Source organism: Phragmites australis, chromosome 10, assembly GCF_958298935.1.
Source record: "Phragmites australis chromosome 10, lpPhrAust1.1, whole genome shotgun sequence".
NCBI classification, from domain to species: Eukaryota; Viridiplantae; Streptophyta; class Magnoliopsida; order Poales; family Poaceae; genus Phragmites; species Phragmites australis.
The window spans coordinates 8,260,845-8,280,803 of NC_084930.1; the positions used below are offsets into that span (position 1 = coordinate 8,260,845).

Below are 19,959 nucleotides of genomic sequence, written 5' to 3' on the forward strand. Positions count from 1 at the left end.
TTATTTAAACTAGCTAAACAAGCCGAACCATAACGAGTGGAGCCAGCTCGTTATCCAGTCCTACTCCTATTGATCCACTTATGACAGTACACGTTAGGCTACTCCTGTCGATCCACTGATGACAGTACACGTTACCTTGGTGATAATGGCCTGCACAGAGCCTACACTCGAAACTCGAAGGTAATGTATGAATGAATCATGGGTTGGGCCAATCTTCACAGAGTGATAAGTCGTTGAGGCTTACCATCAAACCCCACTTAATAGAATGATTTGACTTTTGACGCATCCTTCATACCTGCAGTGCAGGGACGACGACAATAATGCTAGGGCGAGATTCCCCTTCCTTCATGCCTCCCACGCTTTTTGGCGCTAGGATATGTTATGCGCAGGAATTATGGTTCACACGTATTGTTCACAGCAACCGATGAACTGTACCACGATATCAGATTGGTTGGAGGTAAGATTAGTTAGATTAGTTTGAATTAGATTTAGTTAAAATAAGATTAAAGATATATTAGTTTAAATCAGATAAAAGTTAAAGATAAGCTATAGTTAAAATTGAATTAGAAATTTGTAGGCCAATTAGGTTATCTCTTGGTCTGCTATATATACACGGCAACAACTATAATTAGATACCAATCAAACAAGAAAAATCAAACTAATTCATCCTTCCCTTCTCTTACACCTTACATATAGTTCCAAGTCTTTCCTGCCCTTAGTTTTAAAAGAAAAGGTCTCCAACACGTCTAGGTTTGCCAAACAATTTTGCCTTCTTCATGACGCGGCGAATCATAATTCATGCATACATGACTGGCTATGAGTATGTCACCATAATTCTTTGGCGATATTTCGCCAGGCTTTGGCTCGGTGGCAACATCACTCCAGCCTGTGTCTGACCCAAGCAGGAGCATGCAATCAGGCATCTATTTCTGCATCAACCGGTCACTTTCATGACTCAGACTCGACTCCTGTCTTTAGCAACCGTATCATCCTCGTTTCTTTTGGTCATCAAATTGGTTGGTGCAGGCACACGTCAAAATGTGCAGGATCAAACACGGCTTGCGAAGAAAGCAGGGCCTTTCCAACAGATTATATCATCAGCTCCATTACCTTGGACCAAAAAGATGAGTCTATGATTCAGATATGAAAGCTATAGACCAAATTGACTGATGCCCAATGACACAGGCACGGGTGCAAACCACTGCAAAAATGTCTGCCAATGGGACAGATGCACCTAGAATAAGAAAAAAGTTCGAACATACTAATAAATGAAACCGATGTCCCGGTTTATAGCTCAAAGATACTGCATTCCAACTTACGAAAGACAGTCTTTGATCAGCACACCAAAAAATAGCAAGCGTGATAGAATTCGAATCGGCAGACATGGCATATATCAAAAGCAAACTGCATCTTTGCCAGCTATATCAAAAGACAACTCTCGCTTTTTATCAGACCCAAATTTGAAGGTTGGGTCTGTTCCATCTGCACCAACAGAACCGCTAGTGGAGTCAAAGGAGAAAACAGGGTTGTTGGTCGTACTGGATGAGTCGAAGGAGAAAACAAGGTTGTTGGTCATACTGGATGAGCCGAAGGTAAACATGGGAAACTCTTCGGTATCAACTGGCAGGCTCCTTGCTGGTGGTGAAGCCAAAGTTGGTGTGGGTGGCGGTTCAAGGAGAGAACTTGGAGCTTTAGCAACAGGAAATGTGAAGGTAAAACCTTTGCTAGTATTTTTATCCAAGACCTCAGCAGCTGATGTGGATGGCAAGTCTGATTTCAAAGGATAATGAGAAGTTTGTGTTTCAGGAACTTCTGAGTTAGCTCCACAGCCCTGAATCTTTTGACTTGATTCTGGAGCATTGGGACTGCTTGGAGGTACCTGAACCTACAGAAAGTAAAACACAACTAACTGATTAGTGGAGTAGCTATAGCTTGATGCAACCAGGCGTTTCTAAATTGATTAACAAATCCAGACCGCTGTGAACAACTGACATATCAGGAGAAAACGTCAACAAAAGAGAACATTGTTTTCAATTGCACTACCAATTCAAAGTGATTCAGTATAATTGCATACAACAAATTTCCAGTGATTCAGTAGTGTTCAAACAAGATTCAGAGTAGCTATTCACCGGAGATAACATGTACATTTAGCAAACAGTAGTTGCAGCAGATTATGCTAGAAAAAACAAACGGGAGCATACCTTCTTTGCATCTGCGATCTCCAGGTAAGCATTACCACTCGCTTTAACACTGCTCTGCCTATAACCATTGCTAATATTGGAATCGGACCCTTTAAACTGGTTATTGGTGACAACAGAAGAAGCATTTCTCTTTGCTAAAGTCTGTCTTAGCTCCAGTGGCTTTGATGTAGGGGAAGGAATGGTTTTCTCAAGATGCTGAAGTATTTTGTAAGCTGTTTCACTTGACTTGGGATGAACAGATACTGAACCACCTCTGGAGATATTGTCTATTGCTGAAATGCATCCAGGTGTTGAGCTGCTTTCTACGGTGCCTTTGCCATGGGGCCCTAGGAGGTTGAATGTAATATTCTTCATAGCAGAAGAACCTTCTATTGGAAAGAAGGAAGTAGTAGGACCAAAAGTATCTCTCTGTCCTCTAGAAGATGATGATGGTTGCACTCTACCACCACTGGTCGACACCAGTTTATCCTCTGGTATTGTCTACAGATTGAATAAGGAGATTAGAACAAAGGACATAGATGGACGTACAACATCAACATCTTCAATTCTTTCAAAACAACATCAACATCTTCAAATTGTTAGAAAAAAGTTCACATGACAGCACTTTAGGCTCTAAATATAGCAACAATGTTATAACTCATTTTCAGTTGCGGATCAGTGTTCAAAGTTTTTGGCGAAGCAGTTCATGAATTACAGGAATTATTTATATCAAAACGGACTCAGGTTTCACAACCTTTCAAAACGGAGGACAATATCATCCAATCCCATACAACGACAGAATTTGATTAGCAATTATAATACAGCTATGTGGGTTTCAATCTGCCCAGGCTTATTGATTTCATGAAGCAAAAGAGACAAGTGTGTTTCATCGTAACAGTGAAATACATCAAGCTTCAGTAAGCGATACCTTACTTCCAACGGAAAAAGGAGTTGAAAGTTGTGACTGTCCAGATGGGTTATTGTAGGTATCACCATGCCTGCTGTTCTGTAGTAACAGACCAAATAAACATTAAATATTATAGCCCCCAAAGATGAAATTTGACTGCTCGTACTTAGTGATAGACACATAGCAGAGCCTCGTGTAGAAATTAAAATAAGAAAGTCAATATACAACCTTAATAGATCTCCGAAAAACTGAGCCACTGTAAGGTGTCCGGGAGAAGGGCTGAGGCAGAGTCCTTCCTTTAGTACTTTGTGGTGTAAGATAATTCGGATAATCTTGGACAACTGAACCAGGCCAGCATACAGAAGAATCAGTAGCTATTTTAGGGAAAAAATTTGACGTGGAATTCTCAATCTCAACTCCATGACTCAAAGCTCTGAATTTTCGCTTTTGATACTCATGTACAGATGCCGCGGTCTGTGCTTCCATAAAAGCTTTTGCAATTTCAATTGGCGAAGAACCAACCTCATGCACCTGGAACGCCAATAAAAAGCATAGGATCAAATAAAACAACAAATCAAGCAGGATAGGAAGGAATAAATTGGTATTTCTTAAGCAGTGTGCATAAATTATGCTCCTGCGCACTCTTGCAATCTGTTACGCAGAAGAAGAAATTAAAATGTTTGTATCACAATGATTTTTGCGATAGCAGCATAATTCAGAAAACCTTTACTCAGCTACCAACATATTTGAAGTTCAAAAGCATATAGCCAGAATTCGTATCGCATAGAAATAATGAAGGCAATAACATCAGTATGTGTCTCCAAACATTCTGTACAGATATATAATCAAGAGTTGATATTGCACAGGTGTGACATTCTTACATTTGATGGTGGAAAGATATCAGTCCCCAAGGATGACTGAGGATCAATCAGTTTTGCAGGTGTTGAAAATGGTGTGGCTTCAAAACCTTTTGCAGTACACCCTGGAGCTCTCTGGTCTTCAACACTAAGATCAGGAGTCCTTGACCACATGATCTCTATTAGACGTTCTGTCTCATCCCTGTGGGGCAAAAAGGATAATAGACATCTGAAATTCCTAACTTAAATGAACAATACACTCTCAAGATAAAAACCAGACACCAAACTGTTATCTGCTACGGGCCAGCACACAGCTCCAGAGATAAGTACTTCTTCAAATGACGTGTGATCACTACAGTTAAGGAAGTCAATGGAAAGGAAAAAGTAATATGAAAAGGCAATGGCAAGATGTAGCACTCACACAGAACATAAAATTCATTGTTGCAACATCCTTTGCCAACACTTTCCGTATCAAGTATCTTTTTTTTCTTAATCGCTAAATTCAGATCCCACTTACCCACTACATCCTCCTTTTTTCCCCAGAAATTTTCCTCTTCAAAAAGGTAAGCACTGCTACCAAAATATGTGGATGATCGATTAAGCAAACAACTCGTGTAGTGAAGCAGTCCAAAAATATGGCGTATTTCTTTTTTGGATGATAATAACCCCACCCTCCACTCCCCAAAAAATGTGTAAGCAACCCACTCATAGGCATGGACCTGATTCCAGTTTCTAATGCTTCTCCATCTTACAAATATAGAGGCACTCACTGTTACACAAAGAAAAATTATAAAGTTTGCTACTTTACCTTCCAAAATTTAGAATCATTTCAGCTAACTCAGAAAAGTATTACACAAAGGTCAAAATTCAGAAGGTACAAAAAAACTTGCCTAGAAAAATGCCTCTGGTTGATTATCTTCTCAATTTCAGCAAGCTCATTGCCATCACTTTGATTTCTGTAATCACCTTCCAGAAGCAGGTTGAATTTATTGCTCACAGATGTTGGTTGTCCAATGGCTGCAGCAGTGGTGTTAGGTTCTGCGGAGTGTCTCTGCAGTTTAAGTTACACACTAAGAAACCAAAGGCAAGATTCAACCAACAGATATCTCTTGATGGGAAATGAAATGGAAAATATGTAGCCAAACATAACCTTGGATCAAAAACTGAACTACTGAAGTCAACACGGTGATGTAATTAACTGATAACTGATCTTCCAGTTCTCAAGTTATGCACGAAACTCAAAAAAGAGCATGGCCATCAATCATTATCCTTCTAGCTCCACCAGTATATGAACTTGAAAAGATTAAAGCACTGAGGATCTGAGGTGATGAAATCAAAAGTGCAGCATGTGGAGTAGCAAACTTAGGCACCATTGCAACTACATCTAAAGTACGCTTTCTAAGCACTCAGCCAATATAGATCGGAAATATGATCTAGTTTTTCAACGTCCAGATAAAGGAGGGAGTTTAATAGGGTATCTTCTTGTTGTGCTACCTGTTTTTAAGTTCCAAAAGCCGCAAAATAACTGACCATGAACTAAATGAACAGAAGTTATAAGGTACACGATAGCATAATACACCGAACTCTGTGACCTTTCATTATCTTGGACCAATGGTCAGTGGGTCGCACAAGCTAAACGATAGAATACTTACAAGTTTGTTGATTTTTGAAACATAAGTGCAGGGTCAACAGTTTTTTTTCCCTAGCATTCCCCATAACAGGACATATAGTCAAGAAAAACCATACTTTTACAAGTACATAACAGTAAATAGCAAAACCATACTTTTACAAGTCAAGAAAAAGCAACAAATATTCTCAAGAAAAGGAACTTTGCTTACTTCAGGAATAACTTCCAGTGATTCACGATGAACCTCTTGATTATTGTCTGCAAACATCGAACACCAATAAGAGATCCACATGAAAGATTGTGAATGTTTACAGGCTAAATGGAACTGGTTTTGCACTAACTCATCCCCATGGATAGTTGTATATGCTAACTGACAAGCATATCACATGATCAGAACTACATAGTTGCATCAAAAATTATAACAAGGGTACAGATATGAGTGCTAGTAAACAAACAACTGAAACATCGAATGAGTTCATATATAAATATAATACTATAATAGTAGTTAATCATTAAAACTACTCCTCTTACTCCAACGATCCTACAATAACAGTTGGACATCAGTACGGCCTTACACCTACAACGAGGATTGGGAACCCCAAATTGACTAGACATCAACCATTATGACCATTCCAAAGAGCAAAACCGATAAACCACACAATCCCAAGCCACCTCAAGCAACCCGAAATCCAAATCAATAGTAGCTATCAGGAACAACAATTTGTCACACTTGATCATGAGTCCGATAGAGGATTCATCAAAGCAGGCATTAGGTAACTTGTCACTACAAGCCCACCACAGTAAACCCTAGGTTGGAGCATTGTTACGAGGCGACAGAGGAATTGGTATGATTCGCAAGGGAGCATAACCCTAAACCCTAGATAGATTAACGCCAATCTCAGAAACAAAGCGCGAGCCACGGTGATCCCACTCCACTAATGGAGACAAACTAGCCAACAAAACGGGCAAAAAAAAATCGTAGATTTCCTCTTCTACAAACGGGCATCAGCCACTAGCAGCGACGCCAGACAACGGGGGTGGCGAGGGGGAATCACCGGAGGCGTCGCGGTCGCGGGGCATGGAGGGGAAGATCCTGGAAGCCACAGGGAGCTTGGGGAGCCACCGGCGGGGCCCCAGCCCGTAGGGTGACGCGCGGTGCAGCCCGCGGCGTGGGGGCCGCCTCGAAGGGCCCCCGGCACCGGTCTCCTCCACAGCCTCCGCGGCAGCAGCAGCAGCAGCCGCCGGTGATTGCCACCGCCCCGCCTCCATCATCCTCGCCTCCCGCTTCGGCGAAGCAGCAGTCTGCTCCCCTCTTTGGTCTCGCTCTCGCTGGGGTTTTGTGCGGCGACGGAGGTATTTTTAATAATATTATTTTATTGTAAAATTGCAAAAATAATAATTGTATTCATAAAGATGTAAAAATAGGTACTGTCGGTATGTATAATATCGACAAGTGACTTTTTACGTGCTATTGGGTCCAAAGACTTATCGGCATGCGGGTACTGAGTCTGGGAATTGTCAGTATTTCGCGTGGTGATATATCATATTTAAAGAAAAATTCATAATTTTTTATATAATCTTGGATGGATATGATCGTTATATGAATTATAGCTCTTAACGAGATTTACAACTTTCTACTTGACCAATTTTCTATTTGAATATGTTTAGATGAAAAAAATGATTATAAATTTTAATCTGAAAAACTAGATCTAAAACTTCTGCCCACCTTTTAGACATCTAAATAGATTCAAATAGAAAAATGATTGAGGGGAAGATTAGGTAGATGAGTACCGAGCGGAAGAAGAAACCGGATTGATCCATCTCGAGTAATTTGTATCAATACCTATTTGATAGATCCACACTCTTGACTTGAAGGCTTATAGCCATCACCCGTTGCATAAACTAAAAAATTGTAGATTTCGTTGAGAGTATAATTTTTATATAAGATTATTTTCATCCGAGATAATATCAAAAAGTTATGAATTTTTCTTTAAATATTTTCTGTGGGACATACCGCGTAGGATGTTGGCACGTGGAGTGCAGACAGGTCTTAGTCGGCATTTCGCGTGTGACATATACCTATTCTTGTAATTTTGTAATTTGACTATTATTTTTGTAATTTTCCAAAAATACTATTATTGAAAAAAAAGTACGACGACCGAGATTAGAGTGACAACGGCGCAATAGGTCTACTAGTCTAGCAGAGTAGCAGAGCTCTTATTGCTCTTTTTTCTTACAAACAAAAATAAACAAACTAGTGAAAAACATATTACTGAAAACACATCGAAAAATGTGTAATGTGGATCATGAACCACTCACGTATAATTTTAGGATTTTAGTTGGATTTGTATATGCATCTAGATTTATGGGCAAGGATATGTGCTTGGGAGACTTATTTTTGCGTTGCTCTATAGATTAAGTATCATTTGTGGTTGTTGCATAGATCTCAATTTTTAATGTTGCCTTTCATCACATATTAAGAATTCTTTTGTGGTTGTTGTGGTATATTATACTTTATTTCTCAAATATTGTGTGTAACATTAGCTTTGGAGAAGCTACAATATGGACTTTGCAAATAGGATCTTTCAGGTAACCGCGACCAAAGGAAGATGCAACATACCTCATCACCAATCGCACTGCTTTTTTGTCTATGTGTGAGGCCACTTATGCCGGTTTAGAAGTTCTCACCTGTTATTCGAAGCCATGCAACAATCGAGGGTGTAGTGGCTATAAGAGCGGTCTTGAAAACACAACTCATGTAACTTTGTTTCTCTTTTGGACTAGTGGTGGGACCGAGAGCATGATGAACACAATAAGGCATGATGAACACAACAAGGTACAAATGTAAAGCTGGGCTAAAGCTCAAATAGGCGTTGCGACAGAGCCAAGGGGCATGGTGTAGGCCAAGATCAATGAATGTGAATTAATATGAAGGGGGAATGATACTTTTATACTTAGAAAGGTATCAACATTTAGCTTGTATTTGCTAAATATACATAAAGTTGCAAGAAAAAAATTTGCGGCTTGCGAGACATCATCAATTATGATGATGTTATAACATGTGGCAAAATCTTTCTCTAAATCGTAGTTTTCAACGCCTCCCAACTTTCTACGGGTTTATAGTGGTAAGAGGTGAGCTATTAAATTCTCAACCTGTTACACCGAATTTCTAATCCACTAACCAAATTATGTGCAATAGCAAATTGTGGAATTTTGTCTTTGGGATTATGGTGTATTTTGTCTAGGAAAGAGTAAGGACGCTTAAACTTTGGCGCGTATTGGTTGCGGTAAATTGATTTTAATTCATATACCCCATATTAAACTTGCTTCGCTTCAAAGTTGGTACTTCACCTCCAAACTTACAAATTGGGCAAATAAAAATTAACGTGGTTTCTTTAAAGGTATCCACTATGGTGGTGTTATGTTGATGATGATGAGATATATTTCAAAATAGCTTTTACAGTCTTAGTTGAAATAGAAAGAAAGAGTAAAGAAAATGTTGAATTCATCAATAAGGTGTCCTAGGTTATCTATCCTTGGCAATGAAAACTGAAGACGTGGATAGATACTAAAAGCCATTATGAGTTGATCCTCGTAGACAAAAACTACTATTTCAACCTACTCTTAAGGCGTAAGTTGATTCAATTTCAAGGTTCATTAATCACTATACCTAATTTTGGATTTCATGAATTAGGCAAGATGCTATGCATAATTGATTTGGAGGAGCGAGAGAGTGTGTTGATAAATTGAAAAACAAAATATATTCTTTGTTGGTTTTCCTTGGAGCTTATTGATTACGCAGAACACATTGATGCCTTGTATTGTTTATATAGGTTATACAATTTAAGAAAATAAAATAACCTTGTCAAAAGAAAAAAGTGGATTTTATGAGAATTCATCCTCAAAAATGTTTTTTCTTTTAAACTAACATCCTCAAAAATATTCGTGAAACTAAGAAAAACATGCAAAAATGAACCAATACAACTTTAAACAACTTAATACATAACTTCTTTCTCACAGGAGCTATCGCAGCTAGACGTAAATTTAACATCCTTGCTACCAAAACTTGCATCACAATAGATTTGTGCTAAATGGCTCTCCCTCACGCTCACACTTGCACTCTCGCTCTCGCGACTACCCTTGTCCTCCACATCATGATCCCCTCCACCTTCCTCCTCCTCCTCTGCACTCTCCCCCATGCCACTCACTTCCCCTATTAGGTCTACTAAGCTCGAGTGTTGCTATGATGGAAGGAGATCAGCCTCCTTCCTCGTCGGACTGGGATTTGGAGCCCGTAAGGCGCTTTCAAGAAGAGGTGTTGGATCGCTTCAACTCATTGGTACATCATCCCTCCTCCTCGGTCTGTGGCATTTTCTTCCTACTTGTAGTGTTCAATTGCTTTACTATTCTTCTTTCTGAGGGTTATATGAGTCTCGCGTTGCATTCAGTTCTTGGTGGCTCTCTGGCTGGGTTTCATGTTCATTCTTGAGTCTGAAAGGCATTTCAGATTCTTGGTTGCTCCTAAGAAAGTGGGTTTTCTATTTGAGGAGAGTCGTCACTTAGCATTTTGACGTGTACTTTCATCTCTGGAGGGATGAGGGTGCTAATTGGAAGAGAGAATAACATCTTTGGTTGGCTGAAGAACAACAACAATGGACTCAGGTCTCTCATGTCAAAAGGAGGAGGAATCCCTCTTCTACAACCAAAAGAGTGTCTTTCGCCAGTCGTTTGATCTTGCCTTCTCCGATCAAGAAGTTTGCTCCTTTAATTTCTCCTTCTTCTATTAGGATTGTAACCTTCTCCTCACCTATTCCTTCGCATGCAAGCTCGGTCCTCGGTTCTTGGTCCAGGCCTGGCAACAAATTTTTTTCAAATCCTCAAAAGTTGTTGCCTTGGGACAACACTCCTCTCCATGGTCCTATTCCATCGCCAAAAGGCCTTTCTGGCTTACGGCATGACCTAGGACATAGCTTGCGACGGGGTTTCCATCAGGTTGGTAAACCATGCCTCGTCAAATCACCAAATCCTTCCCTCTCTCGGTTGGGTCTGTATCTCCACCAAATTTGTTGGCTTACCTGAGGAAGCCCGTGGAGGACATTGGGGAGGAAAGAACCATTGTTGGTGCCTTTCCACAGCGAGGGGATCAGGAGGTCAGCTTACCATGGGCTTTTCTTTCTTCAAACTGGTGTTTCAGATGCCTAGGGTGGGGCCACCATGTCAGAGACTGCCGAGAGGACATCATGTGCAAGTTTTATTTTTCCTATGGACATTTTGCTAAGAATTGTCCTAAAAAAATGTGTGATGAATGATTTTGATGGGTCCCCAAGAGAAGTTGTGCCCTAGCGGTTTCTGATCAAGGCGATTTTAGGACTCACTCCTCCTCACCTCCTTCCTACGCCCCTCACTCAACTGTGCAAGAAAAGAAAACCTCACTCCATCTCGCCTTGGAACCTCCTCCTACAACACCCCGTCGGCGTATTGTTCGCATTGCCTCCCCGCCCTTTGATGATCCTTCCGAAGCTTTGCAGTGGACCCGTTGCGGTTCATACCACTTGAAATGGTGGTCTAGGAAGGAGGTCCAGACAGACTGGCCAGGGCTTTTGTCTCTCTCACTGGTAACCCCTGCATAAACATGAGGAGTTCATGATTGTTGTTGCCTTGGATGATGATATAGATGTAGATGACTACAACGTGTTCATGCATCAAATCAAGCAATATCTTGTTGATCGGGACTTTCATTTTCAATTTTGTTGCCCCCACCCTCATGGAGTAGGCCTGTTTCATATGAGGGATGTGTTTTAGAGGGAGCACGTGATCATTGAGATTTTCCATGTGATAGATGGTTTCAGGATCAAGTTTATCAAGCATGATGTGGCTAGAAATTTCAGAAATTTGTCGTATGCTAGATTGGATTGGTTTCTTCTTTTGGGATTTCCCTTAGACTACATGAACCTCAATTTCCTTGATCAAGCATGTGCGGTGTTCGGCAAGCTGATCCACTAGCATTCCAACACCAGGAACAATGCCTAAGTTCTAGTGAAATGTTTGCTTGACTCTATTTACAGTATCCCAAGAAGTTTGGTGGTCATACAGGGCTTTGAGTGGGGTGGAACTGGGTGCTCCTGGACAATGCCAGTTTATGTTCTCAATAATGAGTTTACTGATCTCCAACAATAGGACGGGGATGAGGTCCCTCCTGAGAATGGCAATCCACACCCTTTCCACAACTCGATGCCCCCTGACGAACAGTAGGCGGTGGAGAACCAAGTGGACCAGCTGGTAGCCTCTTCAGGGGAACCCTATTTGGGATAATCATGCTCTGCAGACTAGCCAGAATGCCGGAGGTCCTATTTGGAAGGCTAACCCGGTGATTGTGCAGGCTCTTCAAGCCCCTTAACCTCACATGCAGCAGCATTCTCAGTCCCTGAGTTTTGGGGCTAAGAGTAATGAGATTGATTCCTCGTCTTCTTCAGTCAATCAAGTGATACAACAAGGCTTAGGCCCAGAAAAAGAAGTTGTTTCTTACCAGTTTGATTATGGTGTTGGCTTCACTTTGGAGCAAATGAATCAGTTCCAAAACTTGATGCTCCCCTTCATGAATGAGTCCTTTAAAAGAATCCTTGAGGTAGCCAGGCAGAACTACCCGTCTCAGGTATCTGAGGAGAAGATGCCTCAATCCATCCTTTTCGGCCAACATGGCTAGATAAGAGTGCATTTGGACCAGTTGACGGATCATGCTGTCATTTGCAGAAACTTTGCCTCCATGATGCAGCAAAACTGGCTTTCTGGTTTCTAGTGAAGCTTCTCTGTGCAGAACTTGGGCCAACCCTCTAAAGTTGTTCCCCCTCTGCCAAAAATTTCACTGACTGGTTCCTTTCCCCTCTAGGATATGGCCTCTAATAAGGTTCATGACTCTCTACCCATTATTTCCTTGCCAGATGATGACCATGTGGCCACGCTAGGTGAAGAGATGTCAAACCTGCCCACCAAAATGGATGTCAATATTGAGAATAGGCTGGCAGTTAACAGGGACATCACCATCACCTATGAGAGAAAGAAGAAATGACTAAAAGCTCCAGCTGTTTCCAAGGAAAACCCTTGCCTCAAGTTCTCCAAAAGGATGAGGGTGGACACCCTCATTGTGAACAGAGAGCTGAGAAGGAGTCAGAGAGCTAACAAGGGTGTGTCAGGTTTCAAGCCCTCTATGAAGTCCAAATTGGGCAAGTTTATCAAGAGGATCTTTCACCTTGACAGGAACCTCAATGATCTTGCGAAGATAGCGGGTAATGTCCCTCCTCTTAATGAATTCCATGGTCTCTCCAAATCCCCTTGCATAGATGACATTGAACTTTGCTAATCACATCCTGGCTATTTCTATCTCTGTGATCAAGAAGGTAGCAGTGGAGGAATGCAGTCTACCCCTAAGGAGGTGACTAAGGAGAAGTTGTTGTAAGCAAGAACATAATTGACTAATGAAGACCAACTTCTTCTTTCTTTGGTTTAAGTGTTTTATTATGGACAATGTTTGTAAGATAAGGGGGTTCAGCGAGGCGCTTGTGGCACCAAAAACTATGTGCTATGGACTTCTTTTGGTCTGACTGGTTTATGTACTTTGTTAGTATGTGATTTTATTATCTGTGTTTACTTTTCACTGAGTGGGATGATCGTTTATGTCTGGCTTTGGTTTGTTCTACTCCTCTTTGGGTTTTCTCCACTCTATCATGACTTGAATGCCCTGTGTTGGTCCCCTGATGTTCCTTCCTAGGTCAGATCTTTTGTTCATGTTTTTTAGGATCATGGTTCCTTTGGTTTGGCTTGCAGTAAAATTGAGTTTTGCTCAACCAGTCCTCTCCTCAATGAATAGCCATAGAAGGAATCGGAACTTCTTAAACTGGAACATCAGATGTTTGAATGCTGAATCAAAATGGCTTGCTCTTAGGTCCAAAATTGAGGAAAGCGCTAGCTTAATCTTCTGCATCTAGGAGACCAAAATGGAAATGATTGGTAACTCCACCCTAAGAAAATTTGCACCTAAAAGGTTCAATAAATTCACCTTTGTCCCCTTAGCTGGTGCTTCTGGGGGCATCCTTGTGGCTTGGATTGGTGCTCAGTTTATTGGAAACATTGTCTTCTCGGCCGCTTTTGCCCTGATAGTTGCTCTCACCTCAAACCTTAATGGTGATAATTGTTATCTCATGATGGTCTATGGTCTTTGCCATAGGCCTGAGCGTTTGGAATTTCTAACCTGTCTGAATGATCTGACCATTGAGGAAGAGTATAGTTGGCTTCTGATTGGGGACTTCAACTTTTGTAGATCATTGGAGGATACGAACAGGCCGAGAGGCAATCTTAATGACATAGAAATGTTCAATGAAGTGATTGGTAACCAAGGTATCCTAGAAATACCCTTGAAAGGAAGAAAGTTTACTTATAGCAACATGCAGCAGGAACTGAAAATAATCTGATGTCGTCTAGAGGGGGTGAATAGGCGAAACCTGAAAATTTTACAAACTAAACGCAGCAGATCAGCAAAATGTAGACTCTCCTCGGATTTTTTGGAACCTCCGCAAATATACGGAGTTTTCGCAAAAATCTGCGGATACTCTGGATATTTCTGGGAGAACTCAAATTGATGTCTATGCAACAATAACGTGAATCAAATCCATGAATTACCAAGCACTAGAGGATGTATTTCAACCTATTTCTCTAAGTACCTACAGCTCAAACCTCACAAAGAGATAGATCGGGTCGAAACCTTAAAATCAACGGGAACAAGAATATGCAACAAAACACAAGAGATTGGCAAATGAGACACAAGAACTTGTTCACCAAAGTTTGGCCACTCCACAAAGAAGTGCCTATGTCTCCGTTGAGGTACTCATAAAGAGTTGGGTTTCTTTCAACCCTTTCCTTACCCAAGTGACCACAAAGATCGAGTTAGGATTGCTTACTCAAATTTACAGGGGTGATACAAACGTCCCGGAGCTCACCACAAGATTGGGAACTCAACAGACGACGCCTAGCCATCTAGGTGGACAAACCACTAATAATAACAAACACGAAATCACCGACTTGACAAAGAAAACGAGTGCTCAAAGGATGGATTTGATTCTTACTAGCACTACTCTTTGCTCTCACTTAATCCTACACAAGATTTCACCTAGAATCACAAAGGGAGTGGAGAGAGGAGATTTGAATGCTCTTGAGCTGCTTGTCTCAAGTTAGGTCAAAATGAATGAGTTAGGTTGCTATTGGAGAGAGAGGGTATGGGGTATAAATACTCTACACTTAAAAACTAGCTATTACACCTATAAAAATACGGACACATCGCAAAAGTGTGGACCTTCTAAACATCCTTAGTTAACCCAAACTCTGCTAAAGTGTGTAATATCTGCAAAAATGCGAACACTCTGCATTTGCACATTTTAAAGATTAGGGCTAAGCTAGGTGCAAGTGTTGTGTTCGATGTGTCTTTTATAGGTTTGTTAGCTCTTTTGAGTACTGTTTCTATGCAAACAAGTAAATTTCGTATACCTCTTAATAGTACAGCATCCTAAACTCAATTTCAAAAGATAAATGAATTTAAAACTATAAGATCCATGTGCCGCTTTTCTTTTTTCTTTTTAGGGGGTCACTATGCATTAAATTCTCACTTGATCGAATTATACCTATCCATACTTCATAAAACTCATTAGTTCTTTAACTGTTTTATCATTATCATCAAAACCCACTTAGGTGTCTAGATGCACTTTCAATCTCCCCTTTTTGGTGATTGATGACAACCCAATTAAAGCTTACAAAAGATGTATATAATTAAAACTTTTGAATCCTTATGATACAGAGAGCTCCCACTAAAAATGTGCTTTTGAATGAACTTCAATTTTTTTTGCCTTAAATGTCAATTGCACAATTTTAGGATAGTGTGGAGACTCCCCCTATATCGTAGCATCCGTGGAGTGCAAAAACAACAGCTGTGTAAGATCATAAATAAACGTGATGCGCATGACATGATAAGCACGACAATAACCTAGATTTCTGTCCAAGTATGAACCCTCCGTAAAAATGTGCGGACACTACACAAAAATACGAATTCTCCAGACATTTTTGCAGACTCTCCGCACTCGACAGATTCTAAACTAAAAAACGCATTACAGCACAAGAACACATGATCTCACACTAGCATAATAAACTTAGTACTAACAAGAGTTAGCAGTTTAAGCACATCGCAATCATACAAGTTCATGTCTACCACCACACACAAAAGATAGAAAGAGTTATTAAAAAAATAAGTACATGAAAGATAAACTTTCACTCTCCCTTTGACTTCAAGCGCCAAAAAAGGAGAAAAGGAAAGATTATGAAGATCAGCATCTACTCGTCATCACCCTCATTCTCATCCTCGTCGCCATCATCATCATCATCATCTTCTTGATACTCACCCTCTTGTTCGCTTTCTTCTTCTTCTACCTCACCATAAGCAGAGTGAGTACGATGAGAGTGGGGAGACGGAGGAGGAACCTCTTCTTCTTCTTCTCGATCCGCTGTCTCCCACTCAGCAACGGATCACCAAATCAGGTACTTCTTGATGAGGGGAAGTAGGAAGATCTAAATGCCCTTTGATATCTTTTTCTTCTCTTCTTAGCTTATTTACTTCTGTGGCATTATACTTGCACATAGTGAAGATTGATTGAAGCACATTTTTTATGTACTTGCCATGACCATGAGAGCCACCACCATGAGATTTCGAAGAGGAGGGTGCACGAGATAGAGGTGGGACTGCACGGGATGAGCTTGCGCCACGAGATAGCCTAGAGGATGCCTTCTTTTTCACATGGTAGGACTCGTGATTGCAATACTTTGGAAAAGAGATCTTTGTAACCTTCTCGATGATATACATGATGTACGAAGTATATTAAAGACTTTTTCTTGCATCATCTATGGCGTCACAAAGCTCGACCCAAATGAAATCACCAACACTAAGGTGTCTTCCACCGGGTGCCAAGAAGAATGTTTTTCGATATGCCATTGAGCTTAGTCCCATCTCCCTTTTTTGAATTGGTGGTTTGGAAAAAAAAGATTTAGATAGTGATAATACGACTTCAAACCGCCTAGATTTAGATATGCTTAGATGCTTATCTTACTGCTCTAGTGACCGCCTAATGCTACCCGCGTAATACTCACAGAATTCAAGGAGATTGGCATTGCCTTCAATCGCGATCGAGTCACGTACTGGTTCTTCGTTCACTAAACAAGAACGTGTGTAATTATAAGCATGAATGAAGTGCAACAAAGTATGCCTCAATATGCATATGATGAAATATCATAAACTATGCTTTATAATGCAAGAAAACATCTTTCCTAGATGGCACTAATCATAACATGAATTGTTCAAGAGGTTTCATAATTTTAGGATATGATATTAATTAACTTTGATCTAATCGAGCTGAAACACATTTAATTAATTAATTAATTAATTATCAAAATTATTTTCTTGAGTTCCAACATTTTTAACAAATAGTTCATACTCATACGAAGCTAACGCAACTTGTTTCATAATTTTTGGAGTTCGTAAAAACTAATTGTGAAATTTACAAGCTATCAACACAAAAGAAAAGGACTGATGAACAGTTACTCCGGAGTCTCCGGATTTTTCTTTGGACTTTCCGGACTATGGAGTCTTTGAAAAATTCTCTGAGCACTCCGGATTTATTCAGACTCTTCGGATTTTTATCCGGGCTTTTCAGATTTATGCAAAAAGCAGTTCTTCGCGGGGAAAAAATGTCGATTTTATTTGCGAGCCTCTCCCAACCAAAGGGGAACATGTTTGAGAGAGTTTATAGAGTCTAGAACTCATTCAATAACCTATCAACTCGATTCCTAACTCAAATTTCACCTGAATCCTCTAAATTGCTTCAAAGTTCAAGAATTGAAGAACTTCACAAGCCTAGCTCAAAATTCAAAATCCAACCATCCAAACTGCGGATTCTTGCCATGGATGCCTAGGGAACTTACCCTAGGGTCCTTGCCGAGGTTGGTGTTCGCCGGATGACAACGATAATGGAGGAAATCGCTCGGGGAAAAGGAAGAACGTCGGTGCTCCTCGTTCTTCAACCAAGAACACCAAAAGACATCAAAATCAGCTCAAATCCTTCGGAAAAATGAAAATGAATTGGATAGATGTGAAGCTCATGAGCTAGGGAACGCATGGATAGCACATGCATACCTCAGCTTCGATTCTTGAGGGAGAAATTCGAGGGAGAAGAGAGAGCTTGAGAGTGGAGTGAGAGGGGGAGCTGCTCTCCTTATCTTGGACGATTGAGGGAGAGAGGGAGCACGGGAGTGGAGTGAGAGAGAGAGAGAGAGGGAGTGGGCTGCTGCCCAAGTGGAGGGAAAGAGAGAGTGGTTGGCCCACTCCAGTGGGGCCCACGTGCTAGAGAAAGAGTCTATCTTAATTGCGAATTATATTCTTTTCTCTCTCAAATTTCTTTCTCTTATCTAATTGACTCAAATCGGATGTGCCAAAATAAATTGCCCCAAAATTAATCATAACCCTAATGACGCATAATTAGACTTAATTACGTGATTATGGTTTCGGGATGTGACAAACCTCCTCCCTTAAAAGAATCTCATCTTGAGATTCGGTACGAGTCGGGGAGAAAATGGTAACTCTTGGAACCTCATGGTTTGCGCAGTAACAAAAGGATGCGGACAATATCAAATATGCCACACCGTGAGGAATAATACTAAAGTAACACTCACGGGTGGGAGAAGAAATTAGGATAATCAGCATGAAGCTGATCTTCAGACTCCCACGTCGTTTCATCTTTGGAGTGATTACTCCATTGAACCTTAAGATACTTAATAGACCTGCGCCGCGTCTTCCATTCTGTTTCGCCAAGAATGCGGACTGGATGATTGTAATAAGAAAGATCCAGCTGTAACTCTTGGTTTGCAACTTCGATCACTTTGGTTGGAACTCGAAGATATTTCTTTAACTGTGAGACGTGGAACTCATTATGAATGGCGGATAGGGACGGAGGCAAATCCAACTGATAAGCCACCCCTTCACGCTGGGCAACAATTTGTAATGGTCCCACATAACAAGGTGCTAGCTTCCCTCTGACTTGAAAGCGTTGAACTCCTTTGAGTGGGGACACCTTGAGATACGTAAAATCTCCAATATCGAACACAAGTTCTCTTCAGCGGCGATTCACATAACTCTTCTGTCGACACTGAGCTGTGAGTAGATTCTGGTGAATGGTTAAGACATGTTCTTCTGCCTCTTTGACCAAATTCGGACCTAAAAAAGCTCTTTCGCCGGACTCGGACCAATTCAATGACATTCAATATCTTCTGTCGTATAGAGCTTCAAATGGTGACATCTTAATGCTCGACTGATAACTATTATTATAGGAGAATTCTGCAAATGGCAAGTAGATCTCCCACTTTTTCCCATATGTGAGAACACAAGCCCGCATCATATCTTCGATGATTTGATTTACTCTCGAGGATTTTATCTCTCAATTTGACTGTCAGTTTGGGGGTGCTATGGAAGAGCTTGGTTCTCATAACTTCATGAAGGCTCCTCCAGAAATGAGAAGTGAACTAAGTGCCTCGATTAGAGATGATCTTCTTCGGAATCCTATGGAGGCAAATAATCCTAGTGAGGTACAACTTCGCATATTGCTTGACTGAGTATGTGGTCTTGATTGGTAAGAAATGAGCTGACTTGGTCAACTGGTCCACAATGATCCATATTGAGTCATAGCCTTTAGAAGTCTTCGGCAATCTGGTAATGAAATCCATACCAATTTCCTCCTATTTTCAAGAGGGAATAGGTAAAGGCTGGAGTGTATCGTCCTGCTTAAGGTTGTTGGCCTTCACCCTTCGGCAAACATCACACTCAGCAACATATCAAGCGATTTCTTACTTCATGCGAGTCCACTAGAACCTGGGCTTGAGGTCTTGGTACATTTTTATGCTTTGAGGATGAATGGATAGAAAGGAATCATGAGCTTCATCTAGAATCTTCTTCCTCAGCTCTGGGACTTTAGGGACCACTAGCCTCTTCTCGAACCACAAGACACCTTCATCATCTGGGGCAAAGCATTTGGCTTACCCTTCCTTGATCTTGTCACAGATCTTCTCCATGCCCTTGTCTGTCTTCTGAGCGTCCTTAATTTGGTTGAAGAGGGTGGATTTGATCTCCAAGTTGACAAGAAATCCCTCCGAAGACATCTCAAGCCTAAGCCTTTTGAAATTGTCACAAAGTGTGATAGTTCCAGGAGAAACCTTAAGACAATTGCACCGAGCCTTTCGGCTTAAGGCATTGGTGTGAACATTTGCCTTGCTCGGGTGATAGTGGACCTCCAATCATAGTCCTTGATC

The 19,959-nt window shown here is 40.9% G+C and overlaps 1 protein-coding gene across 1 annotated transcript; it reads right to left on the minus strand.

Moving 5' to 3' along the window:
* Nucleotides 1–641: 641 nt before the first annotated feature.
* On the minus strand, nt 642–6,912 carry LOC133883447 (nuclear pore complex protein NUP1-like). Its single transcript, XM_062322778.1, has 8 exons — nt 6,627–6,912; nt 5,783–5,829; nt 4,835–4,995; nt 3,969–4,146; nt 3,316–3,618; nt 3,109–3,186; nt 2,202–2,681; nt 642–1,885 (listed from the first exon to the last, which is right to left on the minus strand). The coding sequence occupies exons 1-8, from the start codon at nt 6,841–6,843 to the stop codon at nt 1,394–1,396; spliced, it is 1,956 nt and encodes a 651-aa protein (XP_062178762.1). The 5' UTR covers nt 6,844–6,912; the 3' UTR covers nt 642–1,393.
* Between the last annotated feature and the right edge of the window lie 13,047 nt (nt 6,913–19,959).